The sequence below is a fragment of the Antrostomus carolinensis genome, unplaced genomic scaffold, assembly GCF_000700745.2.
Source record: "Antrostomus carolinensis isolate BGI_N321 unplaced genomic scaffold, ASM70074v2 scaffold9044, whole genome shotgun sequence".
Lineage (NCBI taxonomy): Eukaryota > Metazoa > Chordata > Aves > Caprimulgiformes > Caprimulgidae > Antrostomus > Antrostomus carolinensis.
Window position 1 is genome coordinate 71101 of NW_010310091.1, and position 24075 is coordinate 95175.

The 24075-nt window shown below is 37.9% G+C and overlaps 1 protein-coding gene across 1 annotated transcript in view; it reads left to right on the forward strand.

The window, feature by feature from the left end:
* Positions 1-24075, forward strand: part of FHOD3 (formin homology 2 domain containing 3) — a gene marked incomplete at its 5' end in the record, with an annotated part of 98172 nt that overhangs the window by 70300 nt on the left and 3797 nt on the right. The window contains 5 exons of the mRNA XM_010166297.1: positions 759-949; positions 2696-2888; positions 8217-8240; positions 10759-10930; positions 13183-13344. Coding sequence (XP_010164599.1) covers positions 759-949; positions 2696-2888; positions 8217-8240; positions 10759-10930; positions 13183-13344 — 742 coding nt within the window. The remainder of the gene's footprint in view (positions 1-758; positions 950-2695; positions 2889-8216; positions 8241-10758; positions 10931-13182; positions 13345-24075) is intronic.

The following is a 24075-nucleotide window of genomic DNA, read 5'->3' on the forward strand; positions in this document are numbered from 1 at the left end:
AAGGAGAAGCTTTCTCTCACCTTCTGTGGAATGTGTTGGCTTCTATCCTGATGAATGTTACTGTAGGATGCAGTCATTCATTTTAACTGTGTTGAGAGACTTTCAAAGCCGTTATATGATCTTATTACAAGCCAGCAAATTCGTACTGTGTATCAAGGGATACACGATCTCAGTTAGTGCTGAGATCACTAAATAACACTTACTTTCAATAGAGCTTTAAAAAATTCTGGCCTGTGAATTTTGTGATTAGAAGTAGATCATCTATTAACAAGTCAGTGCATGGCTAGGGAGTAGATCCAGGTTATTCCTAAATTGGAGAAGTGTTGGCTGGAGACAACAGTGAGCAACAAGCAGGGTATAAAAATCTATGAGTAGTAGAGAAAAGGATTAAGAGAAAGAAATGACTGAGTCATGCAGTTGCTTGATGTAGCCATGAAGTTATTAGCATGGGAAAAAAACACATCACAGTATTTTATTGTCCCTTCTTTAGGTGTTAGACCTCCAAGAACAAAACCAAATATATATGTCTACGGGTATATTTCTTTGTTTTCACTTTTTCTTACTAATGTTTCATGTCTAGACAAAGTGCAACAGAAAGCCATTCTTAGTTATTTAGTTGTAATTAATAATGTGAATTAATGTTACGCTGCCACTACATTGACCCTTTCTTATACATAAATTGCATTGTTCAGATATCCAAGGATACTACTGCAGTGTTTTCAATTAAAGTGCTACATTTTCTTTCCTTTTTTTTTCAGGTTGACTTTGAACAACTCCAGGAAAACTTGTGTCAGATGGAAAGGCGGTGCAAAGCATCATGGGATCACCTAAAGGCTATAGCAAAGCATGAAATGAAGCCAACTCTAAAGCAAAAAATGTCCGAATTCCTTAAAGACTGTGCAGAAAGAATCATAATCCTGAAGATTGTTCATAGAAGAATAATTAACAGGTACAGAATTAGATTCGTGACATCCATGTCTTCATGATAAATGACTTGCTAAAATTATAACATCTGAAATATTTTTTATAAGTGTTTAATCTACATTGCATCAAGTAACATTACCAGGATGTATGTGGTTCATACTTTGTTATAGATGCCATTTAAGAAAGATCCCCACTAAAGAAGGTTTCTGTATTTCTGATGAAAAGAAGCAACGATCCAGGCAATCATTTATTCCTGAGGTGCAATATTGGGTCCTTTAACTCCTAGTCCCCACAAACTATCAGCTTTATGGTTAGGTTGATACATTTTCTGTCTTTCCCTGAATACTTTTGAGGGGGGTTGGCTTGCTGTCTGATAAACAAGAACAGGCTGTGGCAAAAAACTAAAGTTCTAATGACAGATTTGTCACATGCAGAAGATGAAACCAGTCTTGTATAATGAGTTCTTCTGGAGGCAGCACTACTCCTATTTGCGAGACAAATGACTATGTATTCTTTGCCTATACGGCAGCAGAGAGAATTAAGATTCCTCTCCTTAGGACTTGCTATTGGATTTAGTTTCATCTAGTAGAATTAAGAGTAATTGCAGTGCTCTGAAATGTTCATATTCATGATCATTTTGCGAAACACCTGAGCTTGTTTTTTTCCCCCCCAGATTCACAATTGTAGCTGCATGAGTTTGTCATCTGGGTAATTTATTTGTGTTCTTGTTGTTTATTAATGAAATTTTGAGAGATTTTCTAACTTCTAAAGAATTTCAAAATTGGGAAGTTAGGATCTGTTTTCCAGATGATCTCAAATCTGTGGATTTACATTTGCAAAGTCTATCCAGCTCTTCTTTTGCTTCCATAATGACTTCTATTTCATGCCATAAGTAAGCACAAGTCCCAGTTGCAGTGGAAGGGAAGTGAATTCACCAGCTCCCTCTTGTGTTTATCGTATGGATGGTACAAATAAGAAAAACATTAACTTTGCCTATTATGTGCTGCAACTACTACTATAAGCTTCTCCAAAATTGTATCCATGTAATTGCATCTTTCTAGGATTGGGAAGACTTTTTATTGTCAGGGATATAGATGGAGTTAAATGGGATTCACAAACATTTTAAAATATTTTGTGTGCTATTGTAAATCATGCAATGTAGAAGCAATAATAAAAGTGGTAAATAGTGCGAAAGCTCTGAGTGCCACAGAAGCAGTTAAACTGTGAATTGAGAGTATCCCAAACTAAAGTACTTGGTAGATAATATAATTTTTATGGTCAGTTTTGTGAACTAGAAATTCTTTTCTTCTTGTGTTTGCTAGCCTGTAAATCTGCATTTTTCTTGTCTAGACTTTCCCCAACATCCTAACAGCCTCTTTGAAGTTGCTTAATACAGATAAATAGAATTGAAACTTAATAAATATTTTCTGTATAACCAAAATTAAATTGGTCATTTACATGCCAAATTAGTCATATAAAGTAGATGGAGTTCCATAAAGATCTTATCTCCTGCATCAGCCTGAGAAAGTGGACTGGGATGAAGTTATCATAGACTAGACTTTCATGGTTTTAATTATAAAACATACCAGTGTTATGCAAAGCATCCATGAAAATTCTGTAGCACAAAAGAAACTATGGGAGCTAATAAAGTAATAAATGGATTCAGAGAAATGTGGGTTGTTGTTTTTTTTTCCTAGAAACCTTTCGAGAAAGGTTTTTTTTTTTGTTTTTTTTTTTTTACCTTTGCATTTATTAATTAATTGTTTTCCAGGTTTCACTCATTTTTATTATTTATGGGCCATCCTCCCTATGCAATACGTGAAGTCAACATCAATAAGTTCTGCAAAATTATTAGCGAATTTGCTCTGGAATACCGCACCACCAGGGAACGAGTTCTGCAGCAAAAACAGAAACGAGCTAACCACAGGGAAAGAAACAAGACCAGAGGGAAAATGATAACAGATGTAAGTCACAAAACATATCTCCCACAGCATGGATTTTTTTCACTGAATGTTGTATATGAAGTGTTGTTACTCTTTATTTTTATTCTTAAGAGGTTTTTCTATTGTAAGTAGTGAACTCTGTTCTCTTAGAAGACAAAACTTGCAAGTCCTTGGCTGGGTATATTTTTTGCTTCATACCAATTTATAGAATGAGAACAAACTGAAATTAAGCATCCAAAAAGAGCATCTCTGTGTGTCACACAGACCGTGCCCAGAATCTGTAGAAGAAACCAGGAGCTATGTGTACCTAATCAGCCAAGAATATGAAAAAAGAAAGAAAACTAGAAAATTATGCTCCTGATGGAGGACATGATTTAAATGATGAACCATTATAACCATTTAAGTGGTTAAAACTGAATTTTAAGTTTTTCCTCCACTTTCGAATATTCTAATACACAGTTTTTAATCTTAGTATTTTATCTGGTTTTATGTGTAAATATATATATATATATATGCATAAAAACACACACAGCAACTTTAAAGCATAGAACAGACTACTTTGAGATTCTGAGAAAAAAGGACAAGTTTATCTTCACAGAAAATGTTAACCTGCAAACTTTTTGACTGTATGCTTGCGTACTAATAAAATAAATAAAAATAAGATTAGTTTTCTCAGCATAGTAAGCTTTAAAATCCCCTTGATTTTTTTTTTTTTTTTAAGTTGATGTAGTTTGACTCAATCCAAATGCAGTTTTAAGAAGTGCCAGTACTTAATAAAAGTTTCCAGCTGTCTCAAAATCCTAATCTGGAGTCTCGATTAGATGTGAGTGGTTCAGTGCATATGAAGTTACCCCTGCCTTTGGCATGAAGGGCCCTAAGCTGATTACGGTCTTATGGCTCAGGCAACATAGGTCAAAATATATATATGTATTGAGACTGATAGAAATTGAGATTGTATTGAAGTCATTGACTCACAGTCATTTGTAGATCTTTCCTGGCAATATCCTCTTTAATTCTGGAAATCTGCCCCATCTAGAGAAAATGTTAAACCTATATTATTATCTCAAAAGATTTTCCTTTTGGTCTAGCCTCAGGTCAAGGAAGAGGTTCTGATTTTATTTGAAGGGTATAATATAGTCATACAAATTTTCAAAACTACCACAGGGGAATTGAGATCACTTTCTTCAATCACTTCTTGATTATTCTGATATATTCTGGAGGAGCTAAAAGATAGCATTAACCAAATAGATTGGTAAATTAAAATTTTCATTTCCTCAGCTTCAGTACTTTTTACTAGTTTAAACAAGACTGAGACATGAAGGAGTTACTGTTTTCTTACTATATGGTGTAGTGTTTCTGTATTATCTGTCCAGAAGAGCTCGCTGTGGCAGGACAGAAAGCTTCTATATGTCCTGTTCCTACAGGAAACATGAGGGGGAAAGGAAATCCGATGACTGGCAGCTGGGTTAAGGAAGCAGAAAGAAGGGACCCTTTCAAAGCAGAAAAAGTCTCAGGGTTGACAGTGAGGAGCAGAGCCAGGGACAATGGCCATTTTCTGAAAATGTGAGAAAGGAGGCAGCCAGGCCTTTCCCAGAAAAACTTATTATTGGAAGAAGGTGTCTTGTTCAGCTCAAGTTAGTGTTGAGATTTGACAAGATTTAAATACCATCTGACAGCTAGTGTTCCACCTAAAAGTATCTTGCAGGTCCCCAGAAAGGGAGCATTTTTTGCCTATCACTAATTTACAATTATATAATGGTCCTATTAGCTTAAAAGCAAGAATGCTGCTGGAGTAAAAATATGCATCCTTTGAAATTCCCTTTATAGAGATGTTCTTTAAGGGGGTTATTCATGTGGCCATATGGTTATTTCAGGACTTAACTAAATCCCTTTAACTGTAGCTCAGTAATATGGCCTCATTTACTGTTCATTTGATTGCAGTAAATGGTAAAACGGAATTAAAGTTACATCAGACTATTTGTCACAGCTTCCTTTGACAACTTCAAAGTCAGATCTACCTCAAAACAAGTTTCCAAGTCAGCAGGATGGAAGATATTTATGTGTGAAGAATGATGAAAAGGGCTGGTTTTATTGTGGTATTGTGTTGGCTGTGGTTTGTATCTGGTTTTGATCTTTTTAGTGTTTTATATTTTAAGGCATTGGAAAGGAAAAATACATCAGTAATGCATTGACAGTATGTTCAACTAGTTACAAAACACTGATAGAAGAAATTTTAGGTCTTGACATTGGAAAGTAACTCTTTGTAGAAAGTAATTCTAATAAGAAGTAGTCATGTAGAGTTTTAATTTCTGCTTTTGATGACCTTGTGCAGTTATTTGATCTTTACCTCCCTGTCCTTTTGAAAGTTTCCTCAAGACCTCATTTTTATCACTTAGCAGTACATTGTTTTTAGGCAGAAGAGAGATATTAACAAAAATGGGAAAGACATAAGTCAGAACCATCCCAGTTCTTAACAAGAAGGCACATATCTCTGAAACCTTGGTCCCCCCTGCAGACTTGGAAGGCAGAGGGGGTGCTGGCTCTTTGCATGGAGAGAGTCTGCTGGCCTTTTGTGTGGAGAATTTGCATCAGCTTCAGCAATTGCTCACGTGGAGTAAGGCTGAGAAACATGACAAGGAATATTCCCGTTCTTTTTTTCGGCCTTTTACTGCAGAGATCTGATCTTTATGTTTATATGTTCTTTAATAGCTGGACTGGGCACTGTCAGTTTAAATCTAGGTGAGTCTTGTCTGTAAAAGAGAGAGAAAGATGAAGGCAGGAGTAGGGAGCAAAAAAAGGAGAACAGTGAGTTGCTGCAGTTTCACAGGGAAAATTGCCTAGTTTCTGTAACCTTATGTCTGGTTTTAACCAGTGATAGCAGTCACTCATTTCAGACACACTAAAAATAACAAGCAAGCAAAATAGGGAAGAAATGCAATTCTAGATACAAATCTGAGCTTCTTAATGATTTTTAATAAGTAATATAAGCATCTGTCTTCCAGATTTATGAAGCTCTGCTTTTTATGATACATAAGAGTTTCAATTCCAAAATTGCTATGTAATAGAAATAATATTTTGAAACAGCAAATCCAGCACATAGAAATGCTAGGCTAAAGGAAAAATAGGAGGGAGAGAGGGAAGGAGGGAGATCTCAGATTGTCCTGCAACATCCAATTTTTGATGAGAGAAGAATCAAGCAACCTTTTGCATGCAGAAGCTATTCAGTATAGCAATATTCTTCCAGTGCTTTTTAGTAATATTACATGTTAAAATTCTCTAATTTATTAACATTACTCAGTGTATTTACAATGATTAAATGAAGAAGGAAAGAAAAGGCAGAATGTACACACCTGGGTAAGACCAGATTCCCTCCTGAAACAAAAGTTTTATTTATTTACTTGCTACTTTGACTTCTGTTGTCAGTATTTGCTGGAGACAAATGGCTCTTCAGACATGGAATCATGGTAGGGATGGTGGACTGCTCCTCCTGTGCACTGGAGTAACTTTGGGTGTAAAAGGACAGAGGGTCTAGCTCTGAGCCCCCTCCACCCAGGACAGGAGGAAGGGAGATGGCAATGCCTTGGGTACTGGAGATGAGCAGTCAAACAGAGAAGTCCACAGCAAATCACTTTCAACTAGATTAAATGGGTAGGAAGGCCAGCAGCTGTGGCCTTCCCTATAAAAATCTAGTTTGATATAAAATAATTATATAATACACTTTAGTTTGGAGCACACTCTATGTAATGTGTGTACTCTTTCACCTTTCTCTGAGTGCCTTTTGCATAGTTGAGCTTAATTTGCTCTTCTCCTGCCTTTTATTTATTAGATAGATGTACATATGGATTAGAATACAAGTATGTTCTTGCTTCCCATTCTTCTTTCTGTTTCTAATTCATGCCAAAAAGTGAACAGTGGCCTTCTTCAAAAGAATTGCTTTACGGTGTGACTCCCTGCCCCACCAGGGGATGGAAAAAACAAATGGATCCTTTCATAATGTAAAGGGAACATACCTGCCAAGGTGCCTCTGCAAAACATCTGCCTGTGTTTCTGTCAGTGCCACTGTGTCCAAAGAAAAATAAGCATCTCACTCTTTGAATAAAACATACCCTTAAAAAGTAATGTTAATGTGCTGCTCAGTGTTCTCACAGCTAATCTTCTTATGGAGATTATGCTGAAATTAAGCTGACGGCCAAAGTAAATCAGGCTTTCATTTATAATGATGAATGTTTTTGGAACAGAATGTATCAATCCCAGACAGAAATCATAGCTGAGATGGAGATAAGGTCAAAAATATGTGTTAGTAACACTAGGGAGGGGAATAGAATTGGTGGAATGCTTCTTCTAAAAAAAAAACAAAACAAAACAAAACAAAAAAAAACAAACAAAACCCACAAATAAAAAAGATGCATCGAATTTCTAGGCTATGTTTGAACTTTATAAGCAATCAAACTGAAAATAAAGGAAACAGAGCCTAGATATTTGAGAAACTTTATTTTACTTTGGGAACCTTCCATGTGGGGCATCTTACAACCCAATTAAGAATTCCCCAGGCGTTTGGGAACACAGCTCTAAATATTTTGCTAATTCCCTGTAAATCCCCAAATTTAAGAACACTCCATACACCATAATACTTTGATACACCCATTGCATTTAATATAGTGTAACTGTCAAAGTAGTTTTACACACCTGCTGTCAGAGAGGTTGAAAGACCTAATAACAAAGAATTTTTGCATTTCTCTAATTTCCAGGATCTGGTATCAGACAGCTAGTGAAGAACTTTAAGTATTTATTCAAAGACTACTCAGCATTTGATTTTAGTGTTCTGTTAAATTGGAACTTGAAGTTGAAAAGCCCCAGCTTAAGAAAGGAATTAAAACAAGCACTTAAGTGTAGAGAAAAGGAATTGCCAAGAAGCCAACCTCTGCACTGGGAGAAAGAGCAGCCAGGACCTCCTTGTGCTGAACAGAGCTGGAAAAAGGAGAGAGTGTCCTTGCTAGTACTCTTAATTTCCACGGGGCAAAAAGTGAGCAAGCAACCACATGATTCAAGGGAGAGAAATAGGATGGGTTATGAGTAGTTTCGGTTCATAATTTCTCTAAGAAAAGTCAGGACATTTTTATATACCCTACTGACAGTGACAGTCTGTTCTATGTACAATTAACTTAAAAAAACTAAGCAAGCTGATTTTCTGAGGAAGGAATTCCTTATACGCTTTGTATTTTTATGTCCTCCTGTGATTGCATAAACTGTACCATGGTTACCTCTTACTCTATCATAGTTTGACCATACTGTCTTTCCTAAATCTTGCTGTTTGTCCTTCTCCACCCTGTCCTTTGTTTCTGGTGGCAGACCGATGAAGAAGAGGATGCAGAGGTATGGTTCCCTAAAAGAGCATGCCATTCCCATGTACCCCGTGTGCTGTGGCATCTAATTTCTAACTCAGACAGTATGGACTGCTCAACTTCATCTACTCAGCTGGAACTGTGAACCATGACATTTTCTTCACAGCTTTTGGCTCAATCATAAGAATGCATTTTTACAGTCAGCTTTAACCATGTGCATACCTGCTCCCTTGAATAAGGATATCCTATCTGAGGCCTTAACAATTTCAAGTTTCTTAATTTCTTTTCCTTAATGTCTGTTTACTAGACTGCAAACTACCCAAAACATCAGGGATCTGAATGTTATAGGGATCATCAGTTACTTTGGGCTACGGATTACCATGATAATTTCATACTCGTTATTAAGCTGTGTAAGTCCAAATGGTATTATTTTATAAAGTGTTTGAAAGCATCAGGATATAGGGATGCAGAGCAAATTGTAATGGTTCTCCTTGCTGTATGAATTGTGAATAAGATACTTCAGTCACCATAGGCATGAGCCATGCAATGGTTCATGTATTTATCATAAAGTGCTCCTGAAGCTGATGTTAAAAATTAATAAAGAAGTGAATAAATAACTTAAGAGTTATAATGCACTAGCTATATTAATAATAAAATATTTTATTGGTTTGAGGAGCATCTATTATGCAATGCAATGAAAATTAAGAAAGTTAAATAAAACTTCTGACTATAGAGCTTCTCCCCCAGAGATTATTTGTGCTGTATAGCTTGGTGCACAGAAAGAAAATTATATGAATTAGCATGTTTATGCCAACATTTAACTAACATTTGAATAGTAGCTAACAGTTATGTGAAGACTTTATCCTTTGTTTTGGTTTGGGTTTTTTTTCTGAGATAGTATTGATTAGCTTTACAAACCATTGTGTATAAGAGAGTATGCTTAATGCAAAAATGGCATGCACTTTCATAGAAGTTCCTCTCTAATGTTTTTCTGTCTTTTAATTTCACATGTGAAACTCTAGCACTTGCATACTTTCCATGTCAAAATGATGCAAGCTAACATTTTAACAAGAAATCAAAAATCTCACTTTCAAAAAAAACATCTCACACTGGTATATTTAGCTCAGTGCCTTGTAGGGATTATTGTTTTGCTCCTCAGTTAACTTGCTATCGTATCCCAAAAAGACATTATGTTCAAATAGAATCATCCTGTCAGTGATTACCAGATTAAGTATTTTGAATTTGCAGTCTCGTCAGCCCCAGGGACTCAATCAAGGCTCTGAAAGTAGGGCCCAGTCATTTCTTCCAATTTACCATTCGCTGACAGAAAGCCTCTGCAGGTTCTCATCCCTTTAACTGACTGGCTCAATATCATCAAGTGAATAATTAATGTTGTTTAGTATGCGAAGGAAGAAGAGAATGCAGCACACCTTCTTTCGTCTCTGCTGCATTGATCAGAGTAAGAAAGATTAAAAGGAAAAATAAAACATATTTCAGTTTCTGATGCTGACTGACAATACCAAGGGTTTATATTATCTGTTGATGCCTTCTTGCTGTTGACAGAGCTGGTGTTTTCTGCAGCTAGGACTGTATTTTAAATGTGCTTGAGCCTTTCTGTAGATAAGAGCAGTGGAGTGAATACCAACACTGCAGCCCTTTATAGGCAGAGGCTGGGAAGGGAGAGTAGCCCAACAATGCAAGCTCCTCTTCTCATTAGAAAGTAGCAGTTTCTGTTGTTTTCATCTGTTTCTAGATGGCTTTTTTTCAGTATCCAATGGAGCTGCTGCATACCCGCACTGTGCCTGCCCAGCTCGGGTAGCCACTGTTGTTCACGTAGTCCTGGTGACAGGGAAATCACAGAGGGGGCTGGGGAGGCAGAGGGCAGATTCCTGAATCTCTTGTAAGGTTTTGTTTGTTCTTCTAACTACTGACTGCAATTTTTGTGTTTTGGCCATTAAATAATTTGGCTGGGTGTTATGGGAGCAGGGATTTTTGCAGCATTGCTGGTAATGTATTTTAAGGTTATTTGTAGGTATTTGTGCTTTAGAGCAGTTTGAGAGTTTTCTGTGTAGCAATGCAGAGGCAAGGGGAAAAGGTCTCTCTTCCTAGACTACTCTCCCCGTTTTGCCTTGTTATTGAAAGGTGACTGTGCAGAAAAAAAGCAATTTCTTATTTATGTCAAGTTTTATGCTGTCCTCCTCAACGCCATACCTAACCACAGATTGGGCCCAGCCTGGGTCAAAGGTTTCAAAGCAAGTCTTTGCTTTGTACCTTATACTCTCAGACAGGTCAAAATTATAAAGCTTGAGATAATGCATCTGGTTTTCCTCTGACTGTGTCTGCTCCCTGCTGTCGCCCCGTTTCCAGTTTATTTCTGCTCCGGGTGCATGCTCTGGGAGAGGAGCAACTGTTGCCTGGCTCTTTTGGGCATAGCTGCAGTCCAAACCAAGTTTGGGAGGACACTTTTCTCCTTGCAATTCGTTGTCAGACTCTAGCCTTTTCTCTGTGCTGTTTTCTGTTAAAACAACAAATACGTTTTCCTCCCACAGTCTGGCAAGTTTTCCAGCAGCTCGCCCCCCTGCCAGAGCCAGCCCCAGGGGCTGCAGTATGCCGAGGATGCTGCAGAGCACGAGAACATGAAGGCTGTGTTGAAGACTTCCTCCATCTGCGGGGAAAGCACCACGGCCCTCGGGGTCCGCACACGAAGCCGGGCCAGCCGAGGTAAGTGCCAGTGGTTTCCTTTTGTCCTCATTCCTTGTGGTGCAGTAGCCACACAGTGGCCTAAATGCAGGTCGTGGCTCCCTGAGGTAGCGCTTGTGGCAGAAAGGCTCTAAGGGGAAGGAGAAGACCCCAGTGGTGTTTCCACATTGGAGGTGGTGATTTGGGGCAAAGGGATATAGGAGAATTTGCCTGAAGTTTTAACATGTGGATCAGAGCCAAGGTAGTGCCTGGGGGCATCAGGAGTAAAGGCTTGGAGAAATTCACACCTCTCCCCCACCCCTGTGTCACTGCCCACTAACACCCCAGTTTTTATTCCTTTTCTCAACATGAAGGTAAAATGGGAGACCCATGGTGTGGTTTTCTTTTTATTTTCAATAGAAGCATGTAGAAAGTAGCAATTCAAATTGAAGTGAAATAGTCTTGCAGGAGAAAGGTGATGAATCTTTTAACCACCTCCCTGCTTAACTGCAAAGGTAGTGGCTTAAGTAGAGCCTAGGAGCATAAAAAGCTGCTATGGACAGCCCTGTACCTCCTTGCTGTCCTGACAGATACCTCTTTCTCTGAGATCCATGGTGCTTTATTGTTTCCAAGTGGTAGCACAGGTGATTGCTGAAAGCTGACAGGGAAGAAATGAAAACCTGACCCAACCCACCAATTCCAACACCTGATACTCTGACAAGAGAGTTCACTGGTACAACCCTTCTTGGCAATGAAATAGCCTTGTTTTTTGTCCAAGACGTGATTCAGTGGTACACCTCTTTATTTAAGGAGCCACTAAACCACTTTATGCTAAACCATTTTACAGACACTGGGTTCACCAGTTTATTTTCTTTCATCTTCCCCTCACCCCCTCACATACACGTGATACCTGGAAGATGGTTCTGGAGTAAAGGTGATGCACCAAAATTCAAGTTTTAAGTTTTCTGTTCTGGTATTCTTTTTCCTCACATCAGGATATCTTACATTTTCCTGATTCTTTTTTAATACTACTGATAGCCTGTCCAGAGAATCCACCACTAAGTCTGTGTGTGCGTGTAGTTTATTAAGGCTTGAAACCATCATCCTGTCTAATTTAGAGGTTTCACATCCCCAATTTAAGGAGCAAGTCAACTAGCTAAAGTAAAAAGATTAAATAAATAATCCAAGCTGCATTGCAAAAAGCTGAATAACTGAAGTAATTCATTGAATGCTAACGAGTAGTATGTCCTGATAATGAGTCAGCTTGTGCTCCCCTGAAGAACAGCAGAGGCTGAGGATGGATGAGCCAGACAGAAGCTTGTCAGGAGTATTATCATAATATGATTGCTCTTGATGAGAGCCAGGAGACAAGCAGCAGAGCAAAGTGCTAATCAAAGCTGTTGTTTATTGACATCAGGGACGTGACACAGAGTGGCCTTGCCAGCTGCTTGCAGTTCTATCACACCCACTCTTTTGCAGAGCTTGCTGTCTGTTTTCACACTGCACACTAGCCTTCAAATTATTTAAAAACAAAAGCACACAGAACAGTAGTCTGTAGTGGAGGAACCCAAAGATGTATCTGACACAGTTCTGTGGACTAAGGAGTGACAGAGCTTTGGCTTCAGAGACATGGCTCACTTGTTTGTTTGTGGTTTTAACCAAAATTGCTTATTTAGCTTTTCAGCTTGCCAGCGACTCTTGCTTTCCTGCTTATAACAGAGCGCATGCAGCTGTGCCAGGACACATACAGCTTTGTGATGAGAAGGTGAATTCTTCATTGTGAAGGGACAACGAAACATATCAAACCACACTTTTTGCCCTTTTCATGTCTTCTTTGCACTGGGCTGTGATACAGATGCTCAGAAGCTGATTCTCTCTCTCTTTTAGTACAAAGGACCTGTCTTGCTGATTTGCATAAATTACTAACATGTGCTATGTCTTCTAATCTCTGTGTAATAGGGAGGGAAACATGGTCACACAACACTAGCAATCCTTGGCTTATAGATAGTCTCTAAAAGACATTTGCCAGTTGTATGGTCAAGAATAAGACTTTGAGGCTACAGGGAAAATTATTATTGCATTTGAGCTCTCGGTTCTTTGCTGATACAGCAGAGAGTGTGGGCTATTATTTAGAAATATTCTCCATTAGACAGAGTCTTCTCCTTTGGCCAATTTGAAGTAGCGATGATTGAGCTGCCTGCTGTAAATCCCCAAAAAGCCTGATTGCAAAACCAAAATTATGCAAGGGACTTTCTGTCTTCTTTTCCCTCAACTCTTTTGCTGGACTTTTCCAGGCCGTATCGGTTCATGGAATGCTGGCAATGATGATTCACCTAATGCAACAGATGACGCAGCAGATGAGATCATGGATCGCATTGTAAAGTCCGCCACCCAAGTGCCAAGCCAGCGAGCGGTGCCTAGAGAGAGGAAGCGGTCACGAGCAAACAGGAAGTCATGTGAGTATATGGCTATTAAATTTCTCACGATAAGCAAATGTGCAAATATTTATGTATATCGATCTAGGAACCAGGACAGACATACATTGTAGGCAGACATGCATTGGTAGTTCATAGTAGGTTGGGTGTATACTTATGATTGGCATATATCCCTCTTACTATTGTTAAATGATGTATGCAGTGGGTGACTATGTCTTCTACAGAACTTGAAATGTCCTTTGCAGTAAGGGAAGAAGAATGGTTTGTGGTGCTTTAGAGCTGATGACAGTACTTATTCAAGTCTAGAGAAGTCAGCTCAGGACCTCAAATGGAGACTGCTTAAAATGCTATAAGGTACTGCAAAGTGGCATAAAGATTAATAGTTGTATCTGCAGCTGAAATTATTCATAAAGCAAGTAGTGTGAGATGTTTCGCCTTTTAAATTCTTTCTCTCTTATGCTGTGTACTATCCTTCCACAGCCCTGAAAACAAAATGTATCCTGATGGGTGGCTGCAGAGGGGTTATAGAGGAGCTTAACTTTTACTGGGGAGAAAAGGTAGCACGTTTATAAGGTGTTCTTTCAATGGTGTAGTGTGGCCACAGGGCTGATCTGCAGCACCCAAGTTTGAGCAATTTGATTTCACACTTTAGTAAATACAATGTTTAAGAGGTGGTTATCTTTCTCAGGTTTTGGTTGGTTTTTTTTCCTTATATGCAGAGACTACTGTGACTACTACGAGAAGGATAAGTACCCAAAGAACATAAGATTTTAGAGTTTAATGTCATTCACCATTTGTGGCTTTTTGACTACTTTTCCATCCATCTTTTTAGCATTTCTGGGAAGTTAGGACAAAGAGGAGACAACAACAGTGAGTGAAAAATCACACAGATTTTCTTTTTTGTGGAATTGTTCTAACATAGTGGGTGATCAAAAACATTTGGTGTAAGCAGTGATTGCTATAAACTAGCATGTGCTGAAAGCATATTCACTTTCATCAACATGCTAAGAAAGGAACGTTTGCATGAGGCAAGAGCAAAAGCAAAGTGGACACTCTGGTTAGATGAGCCAGACTAAGCAAAGAGAATGAGCTGACACTGGATTGTCTGTCTTCCTTTCTGTCATACACTGTGCAGTACCTCTTTGTGGCATCACCTTCTGCTGCTACCCACTTTCCCACATGGTTCTGGTGTTCTGCACGTGCTGATTGCCCTAGTTGGCTTGTTTATATCAAATAAACCTCCTGTTTTTTTGCCTATTTCCATGGTTTATCCCAGGCTAAAATATATCCTCTGTTAGCAATACTACCTTTATGAACATACACCAAAAAGTCTTATTTCTGCTTTTTACCAGTACCTTTTTCCCAAGGAAGCACTTGCTGCAGGAAAACAAACAAACAAACAAGCAAAAAATTACAAAAGAAGATAATAATAATAATAATAAAAATACTATATATTTTTCTGTGGAGCTGGCTTTTATATGCAGTAAAAACATTAACGGGGATTAGGGATTCAGTAAATGTTTAGCCTGGGACTGATTTCCAGTGTAATTAATCATGATAGAATCCAGCTCTTTTGCTTGTTTGTTCTTCAAGATCTGGATGAGACTCGTTAAGTGGATTAAAAGGCAGTTTCCAAACAAACATGAAGTTCAGTAGTTTAGCATCCCTTTCAGCTGACATGTGCTGAAAAAAAAGCATGAAAGGAGAATAACTTAGCTGAACTGTTTCACTCTAATAGATAGTCAGTATACCTGGATGATGAAAAAACAAAGTAATTTAACTCTAGAATATACTCAGCTGGACTGAAAATATGGTATCTCCAGGAAATGAACAGAGATCAGCCCTTGTCAATGCATAATGCAAGTTAAATGAGCAGGATCTTCCAGGTAGAAATATAACACAGATCCTCCATGAGTGTATTAGAGAGTAGATTTTTAGGCATACTTCAATGATTTAGATTAGCAGATACTATGATATTTATTATCTGCAGAGCAAAGAGACCCTATTATCTGATGGGTTTGATTCACCACCTTCAATCTTCAGGCTTCCATACACATCCTTTGGCTTTTGCCGCGAGCTTGGTACTCAATCTATTCATGGACATCAAAACAAAAGTCAGTTGAAAGGAGTGATTTTCACTGTGCATCGTGTTGCGTATGTCTCGTTGCTTTCAGTGAAGAACTGGAAATCTTGTCAGGCTTACTTAGCATTCAACAAGGATTTTAGTGAACTTGAGCTGAGATACACCTTTTTAGCAAATTCAGAAACCCAAAAGGTTAATATGCAGTTGCATTGTAAACATTTCCTGTGGTTCAGGTAGAAGGTTCTCAAGGGTGGGGGATATTTTGCCATAAAAAGACAGAAAAATGTGAAGTAAAAAGCAAATGATACTAAAGTCATTTATAACTAGGGGAAAACAGAAGCAGGAATACAGAAAAGATTAGTTAAAATTGAGAAATAGTTGTAATGGGAAGGTGAGACATTTTGATGTGTTCCTTTGAATTATTTTACCTTTTGTAGTTGTTGAACAGCATGACTGTATCTGGTATGCGGAGAGCATAGTTAGATCTTAATGATGTAGAAGAGTTTGATCTCTGAGAGTAATCAGCAGAACTGTAAATTAGGAGAAGGAATAAGGCAGTGAATCATCCAACAAAAGACAGATGGAAGCATCTGTATCTATTGCTTGAAGATATGAAGGGTCACTGATAAACTGAGATATGACTGAAGTCAATTGAGACAGTAGGAAGGAATTTGTTCAGTGGGAGCTGAAATGGACTACAGAAAGCTAAGGTACATGGTAAATGCATAACAACTGAGTTCCTGTGATGATCTGCAGAGAGAGAACTTAATTCTGTGCTAGGCCTTTACACAGTGGAGGTTTTTAAAGATAAAATTTGACGTGTACAGTAAGCAACTGGAAGTCATTGCTTCATGATGGGTGTTCAGTGACCTGCTTACCAGACATACTGGAATGGTGTTATATATGAGAAAACAACATTATCATTGTATTCGTTTATTAGAAACCTCATCAGAAAGCCATAGGATTGAATGACCCACAGAAACTGAAATGCTCTGTCACCCCTCGAGGTGGTCATTCAACAACAGCTTGAAGGCGAGTTGCCCTGGGAAGCTTCTGCTGGGTTTTTTTCTCTCTGATGTCCTTATTCTTATAATTAGGATTGTCTGGTTCTCCCACAGGTTTGGATAGCCTTCACAATTGATGCCATAACAAACAATGAATGCAAAGGAAAATTGGGATAAGGAAGTTTTAAGAATCACTCTATTTGCTAATCCAATGTGTCTCCTAGCTCCCTAAAGTCAAGGCAGTGGTCAAAGAGTGGGCATCTCGATATGGTCTTGCCAACAAATAATTTCAGATAGCTGCACCAAGGAAATAGCTCTTTAAAGACAGCTTGACTGTACAGCACTGTTTGCATCTGGATCTTCAGATGACCCTGAATGGTAAACCATAACGTAGGGCCCAGTTGTGACTAATATTTGATGGTGAGTAGCACAGTAGTGGTTGCATTGGATTCTATTGGAGACACTGCATGAGGACATTGCAGAGCAAGAGGCTTGGTTTTGCCCACATTGTTTTATCTCAGAGTGTCTCTCTCTGTGTGCCCTATTATTTCTCTTAGATTTTATTGACATTGAAAATCTGCTTTAGATTTGAGTTAGAAAAATAGATTTGGAGCAGATAATAGTTGAATCAGAGTTTAATCCAATATTCAAATCCAACAACTTGATCAAAATTATTTCTGATGTTTAAAAAAGAGAGAGGAGAGGCATGATAATGCCTTTTTCTTTTTTTAGGCTTTGGAATCACATGTTAGCCTAATAATATACCCTGTGACTGACCCTTGAGATATGGAAACATCTCATGAGGATTTATTGATTTATTTACATAATGACTTGCGCAGAGAAAAAAAAATCCTACAGTCATTATGCAGAAATGAATCTGAGGCACCACCCAAGTAATCTGTCAGACTCATATGAGTGGACTGTGGAGGAGATAGGAACTGAATTGAGATTACCTGAATCTCAGACAAATAAGGACCAGTGGATTAAACTTAACTACAGAACATCCTAGGTCAGGTGTTTCACACTAAATTCCACCTTCAGTAGAAGTTAAATAGGAGTTATCACACTGTGAATCAGGTGCCAAAATGTGGGAAAGAGCTCTGCTAAATGGCCAGGCATGGAGACAGGCTTAGACAAGTTTTAGTAACACATGCAGTGATGCTTTGGAATAAACATGTTTGTAAGCAAACAAAATACTAGATGGAATCCAAAGGTGTGTAATTTTTGTTTGGCATTCATAGAGTGCTTCAGTTTACTTTTTCTTCTTTTCTTTGTTTTTTCATTATTTTTCATGTCTCTCCACTTACTTTTTCTGGCTACAAAAAGGTACAGAAGTGCCAAAATACCAGGAGAGAGACTGTTCTTCTGGTATTTATAGCCTGACTAAAAGCAGGAGTTAATGGAAATTTTGCTTTTATAAAAATAAAAACCTTAGAAGAAGAAAGTCTATATAAAATACTTTAAAGGCAAGCAACTTCACTTAGAATATTTAGGATTTGAGTAAATGGATCCTATCAGGTGTTAGAGGAGGGGGCAGAGTAATCTAGTTAGTGTTGCACATTTAGCAACAATTCTTTGCATTTAGAAAAATAAATGTATCAGTGATGGTATTCAGCATAAAAGTCTTTTTGTCCTCACACAAAGGACTGAACCTTCAGAAGGTCAATACCCAGTTAATAAAAATCTAATTATTGAATGAAAACAGAACATGAAATAAAGCACTTAAAACTCTGGCAGCTGGAAGGTTACCTCCATGAGATGCCAAGAGAGCTTGCATCTTTTGGATGCCTTTTGCTTAGTACATTCTTTCATCCTTAGGATGGCAAGATCTTTGCAAAAATGACAGGACTAAACTCCATAAACAATAAATAAAAATACAAAGAATAAATGAAAATTATTAATAATAGTTAATAAATGAATAATATATACAGTTGACCACAGAAAACTGCATAAATTGATGTACCTGATCAGAGTGAGGTCATATCTCACTGTACATCACCTGTGCCAGAGGCCAGCATCAACAGCTGTAGGAGAGCAAACAGGAGAGACAGGATTAGTTGAGTAACCTATAAGTCTCATAATAAGTTGTAATAGTTGTAAATCAGTGTATTTATCTGAAACATGAGGCTGAACAGCTGGTTCCATACTTTCAGTTTTGTCAGTTGTAATTGATGACATATATAATTGTGATAGTTGATATCAATAAGATTTCTAAGTATGTACATATTTATTTATGAGTGTTCAGTTTCTGCTTTACAATGTGTATTTACATTTATTTTTATAGCTTTATTTTGAAATAACCGATCTTTGCAGTCAGGGATAGACATTCTGCTTTTTAACTGTTCAAATGTATGGTACCTATGCATTTTGTTGACAGTCTCCATGAGTTTCAGACTGTATCTTTTTTTATCTCAGGTTTTGTTCAAGAGTGTTTGCCTGGTCCTAGCACTGTGAAAGTGAAATTGCCATCATCCTGTACAGTTATACATCATGTAGCCTTCAAAAGAAAATGTTTTTTTGAAAGCTTGGTTTTAAAACCTTGCTTGTAAAAGGGGCTTAAATTCATTTTCCAGTCACTGTTTTAGAGGATTCTATGAATCATTTCTATAATGAGCTTTATTCTGATAGAAATTCTTTGTTTTAAGGCTCCTACCCTCAAACTTTCTGCTTTAAACAGCTGTATCTTTTTTATATAAGGAAAGTCAGATATAAAATTAACCCAGCCTGCACCCTTTAGTACATCTCTTAACTTTGCACTGGATTCCAGTACTGGTATATAGAGATACTGCAGAATCTACTATTTGCTCAAAGTTGAGCAGCATTGTTTTAATACAGCAACTGAAAGAAGAAGTCATTGCGTTGATCTGGGAAGTCAGAATTAGATGTGCAATGTTTACAGAAAATACGTATCTTTTATCCCTGTTTATTTCACTTCACGGAAGGTAGAGCCATTGAACACTACAGAGACACTCACCTGCACATGTATGATATATTACCCAAGCACAGAGAACAATGATGTAGGTACAAGGAAAAAACTGCTGCTGTAATGGGTTGTCCCTAGTGATTTTGGAGTGGCTGTCATGTCATGGGATGAAATGCCCACCCAGATGTGCTGCTCTGTGGAGGAAGAGATAGCCACTGCTCAGATTTTGCTCTTGGCAAAGTGTACATCCTGATAGGAGGTGAAGTCGTGTGTCCCACCAGGATCCTACAGTGTAGGCAGACCATTGGTATGTCCTTGTGCTGTGTCACTGGCACTAGAACCAAGGAGAGCGAGTGCTCTGCAGCTCCCCATCAGCTTCTAGACAAGGATTTACAAGTGCTAGAATTTCTCTGGCCATCTCTTCTTGGCCAAATGGCACTTTCTTTATTGCAGGAAAGAACAAGCTGATGTAGGCGGAACTGAGGAGATGAGCAGCTGATAAAGAGCAAGTGATGTCAGTATATGTAGGAAATGAAGCTGTTCATGTTCCCAGGTCACAGAATATTGGTATTGACATTTTCTAGATAAATGCTTTTGTTATAGTGTACACTTCTTGTATTTTTTTCAGCTGAAGTTCTGTAGAAAAAACTAATCTTACTTCATTTGTTTGCATCTTACAAGAAATACAAATAGTTTTCACTTTTACCAGTTTGCCATTCACTGTGTCAGTGAATTCATATACATTACTCTCTGTTTTTATTTTAGTTGGCCTATTTTAAAGGTATATTTCAAGGCTTATGAATTCTTGTCACAAAATTCATCCCCAAAAGTGGGATATTTAAGTTTTAAGTATTAAAAAAATATGTATGGTTGAGTTGCACACTTCTAGCCCTAACTGGATAGGGTATATATTTTGTTTGGTTTCTTTCCATATTGAAGTGGCTTTCGAGTTTATCTCCGGTCAATAATTTGCTCCTTATTTACATCATTCTTCCTTCCTGAAAGATTACTATTATTATTATTTTCAGCATCTGAGTAACAAATCAGCAGCAGTGAGTTGCTGACTGACCAGATCACAGAGTTGTTATGGAAAGCACTTCATGTGAGAACAAGAAAAGACAAGGAAGTTCGGGGTTGCTTTTCAAGTTGCCTTAAAAAAGAAGTGCAGTAACAGAAGTGATCTCTTGTGGCTTTCCAGAAGAGCATCGTGATATCACAACTGCCAAGGAGAGCCCTCTGCTGCCATGAAGGAGTTTAGCACAAGGATCTGTGAAGTCAGGAATTTGACTATGCTTGGATGCAAGTGTCAAATGTGTTTGGAGGGAAGTCGCTCTTAGAAGATGGACAAAAATGTTTTGCACAGAGCTATTTTGAATTTATCTTGTCCAAGCACTATGTCAAAAAAATATTATATATGTATATACATTACTTTCTCCAGGCAGAATAACACCACCTGATTAGTATAATTACAAGATTGTTTTGATCATAGGTTTTTTTTAATCTGATGGGCTCATAAATGCCTTTTTTTCTGTTATTTCCCAGCATGGATTCCTAATGGGGATAATTAATTTCTGTTTCACAGAGCCTGGGTGATCAAACATGGTCATATTCCTCTGCCAAGTCACTCTCCAATAGGCAGCTCTGAGTTCATAAGCCTAAGCTACCCCCTTAGTGGGTCATTTTAAAATTTCAAATGGAATGTAAAGACTTCATACCCAAAACACTTTTGTGAGATGGCTTACCTTCTGTATCTCATCTCCTGGTTTGGTTTGGGGGTTTGTTTGGTTTTTTGTCCTGTGCATTATTAATGTGTAGTCTGGTCTTGAAAACAGTATATAGTGCTTGTATGCAGACTCAGTTGTTGGTGAGCTGTATGCTCTTGATGCTTTACCTGTTAGTAGTGGTTGATGCTTTACCTGTTAATAGTGGATCACTTCTGACTGGTGAAATTAAGTGGGAGAAATGAAGAGGTGGCAGCAGGATTGCTTTTAGTAGTAACTTTTTACAGTGGCATTCACAGAAGTCCTAAAAATTAGAGGGTTTTTGTCACAGAAGGCTTTCAAGGAAGGAGTTAAATCTTTTTTTCCACTTTACTGTTGGGACTGTGTAAATGATGATCTGTGAAATGCATAAAGTTGGAAACTTTAACAGTTTCACCTACATGTTAAATACTACTTTAAAACCTGTATGTTTTTCATGCAGCCCAGGTTCTCTAAAGCAATGTTACTTTTTGGTCCCTCTAATGTAAGCCGTCTGGAGATGAAACGCAAGTTAAGCGTTCCTTAGAAAATGCCACCTTGTCTTTTTCCACTGCTAGACTCCTCTTTATGTCACAGCCACCATAAGGTACAGCAGGAGACAATTGTGAAGTACAGAATTTCTTGTTAGGAGAGAGTTGTGCCATCTGTGAAGTGCTGACAGGACTCAAAGCAAAGCTGCAGGGCAATAATAATGCATAATGATATGTTGTTTCCTGGAGTTTTCTATGTGGCTGACCCAGACAAAGACCACATTTCAGTTGGCTGTACTTCTTCAGAGAAGTACATGATAAAATCCAAAAATTTACCTACAAATCCCTGTAAGATCTCTACGCTCCATCTGTTAGTATTTTTATTAAGAATTTAGGCCTACTCATATTAAGCAATGATACATGCATAATTAAATATGAGTATAATGTATATTGATAGTGACATAAAAATACACAAATGAGAAAAGGAAGACTGTCTGGATTGAACTTTTGAGTTTCAAATTGCCATTGCTGGACTCATTGGAGTGAAGTCCAAGATAATGTGTTGAATGTAAATATATGAGAAAATAGAGTGAATGTGCAAGCTGGGTGTGGATAGGTAACAGAAAATATAACTGAGATACATGAAATGAGATGAGATGATGGAGCTGGCCTGTATTGCAGGTTATAATCTGCCTTTCCTGCTGCCCTCACTGTGTAATTTGCAGCCACCTAGAATTTCCTTTGTTCCAAATCAGCAACTAACAGCTGCATTATTTTGCAGCTAGGCCCAGAATAAAGTTCTATGGCTGCTACATCCTTTTGTAATAGGAATGACACTAATTCTGTGATTTCTCAAGCAGAAAAATGGTCCTATCTGTGCAGAGAATATTCTGCATTTCACGTGACTCGTCCGTACAATTACAAACACACACACCAAAAGAAGCCATTGCAAATGCAAGAACAAATGACACCAGCCAAACTGATCTTTACTGTTCATTGCATCTTTAAAAAAAAAAAAAAAAAAAAAGGACAGGAAATTAGGAATGTTATTTGCTCTTTAAGAAACAACCAACCCCTAGGTAATTTTATTCTCTGACAAAGCTACACTTAGGGAATTACTCTTAAAAAACATTCCCAGTGTACTGTGAGGGCTATGTATCTGTGTAGATTTTGACCCAACAGACAGAGTCAAATTCATTGCATTCATCATAAGCACACTGCATTCTGCCAGAATATCAAATAAAACCCTTGTTTTCCAGATTAACAAAGAATATCATGCCCTCTGACCCCAGAAAAACAACATTTAGTTTCTTGGTTATGGGATCTCAGCAGGCATTGCTTGTGACAAGAGTAAAAGTTATTTTCTCTCTCTGTTATGTTTCTTTAGCAAAGGTTTTAAAAATTGCTCAAAGAACCTAAAAGGTCATTTGAAAGTCTTATTTTTATTGTCACTGCCTCCAAAATACATTCCATAACTCAGTTTAATGTGATCTGCAGCAGGCCAAGAGTTTTACAAGCCAAGATATTATGTCTGGTCCAGTTAGAGACACGACAGAGTTCAGTGAAGAGGGGAAAGTGAAGATCTAGTTTGAGAAATGTAATTTAGCAATGCCTATAAACCATGGAAGGAAAATATCTCTCTGCATTCAATTTTGATGACTGAATGTGTTCATGACCTTTCCTAAGGTAGAGGAACCCTACCAAGTGCTTTATGAGGAAACAGACAAATGTTTGAGGAAATCTGTGTAACAGCATGTCAAGACAAGTTTCACTCACCTCCCAGAGTAGTCCCTGCTCCTGCAGATAACTCAACTTTCTCCTGGCTTCATTGCCCACAAGGCTCCATAGTCCACAAGCCAGTGCAGAGAATAGTGGGGCAGGAATTTGTTCTTGTGTTACTGCTGATACCACATCTATCCACTGTATCTTCAGATGAGGAAATGTACTGTAATTTGCATATATTAGTTACAATTTTCATATAAAGACACCCTTTATTAGGCTACTTTCATCTCCCTAAGTACAGAATATTTCAAACTGCAAGTGGATTAATCTGTGTCAGACTGGCCTATTGCATTGTAGGGGCAGGAATTCAGTCATTTGAGTCTGGACTGTGATTCTGTCAGCCGTTATTCTTCCGGTGGCCTGTTAATGGTGAACAGCTTTAATCTTGCCAGTAGTCACAGTACTTTCCAGTATTGGACCCCACACGCTTAGTTTATACAAGTCAGCAACCATCAGTGTTTATGAGAACCATTCTGTCACTGAAAAGATTCTTCACATCTTTGCTTTTTATTAACTGTTTTCTTGAAATCTCATTATGACCACCAAAGTCCTACATTGTTTGGAGTTCTGTTCTCCTAACCGCCGGCCTTAAAAGCTTAGTTCACTGTAAATATTAAATACAAATTCTCTTTCTCTGTATTATGAGAGAGCTGAGATAACTTAGAACAATCAACTGATGGATGCAAAGCGATTGTTTTGTTTAATTACAGCTGCGTATGTCCCAGCAATT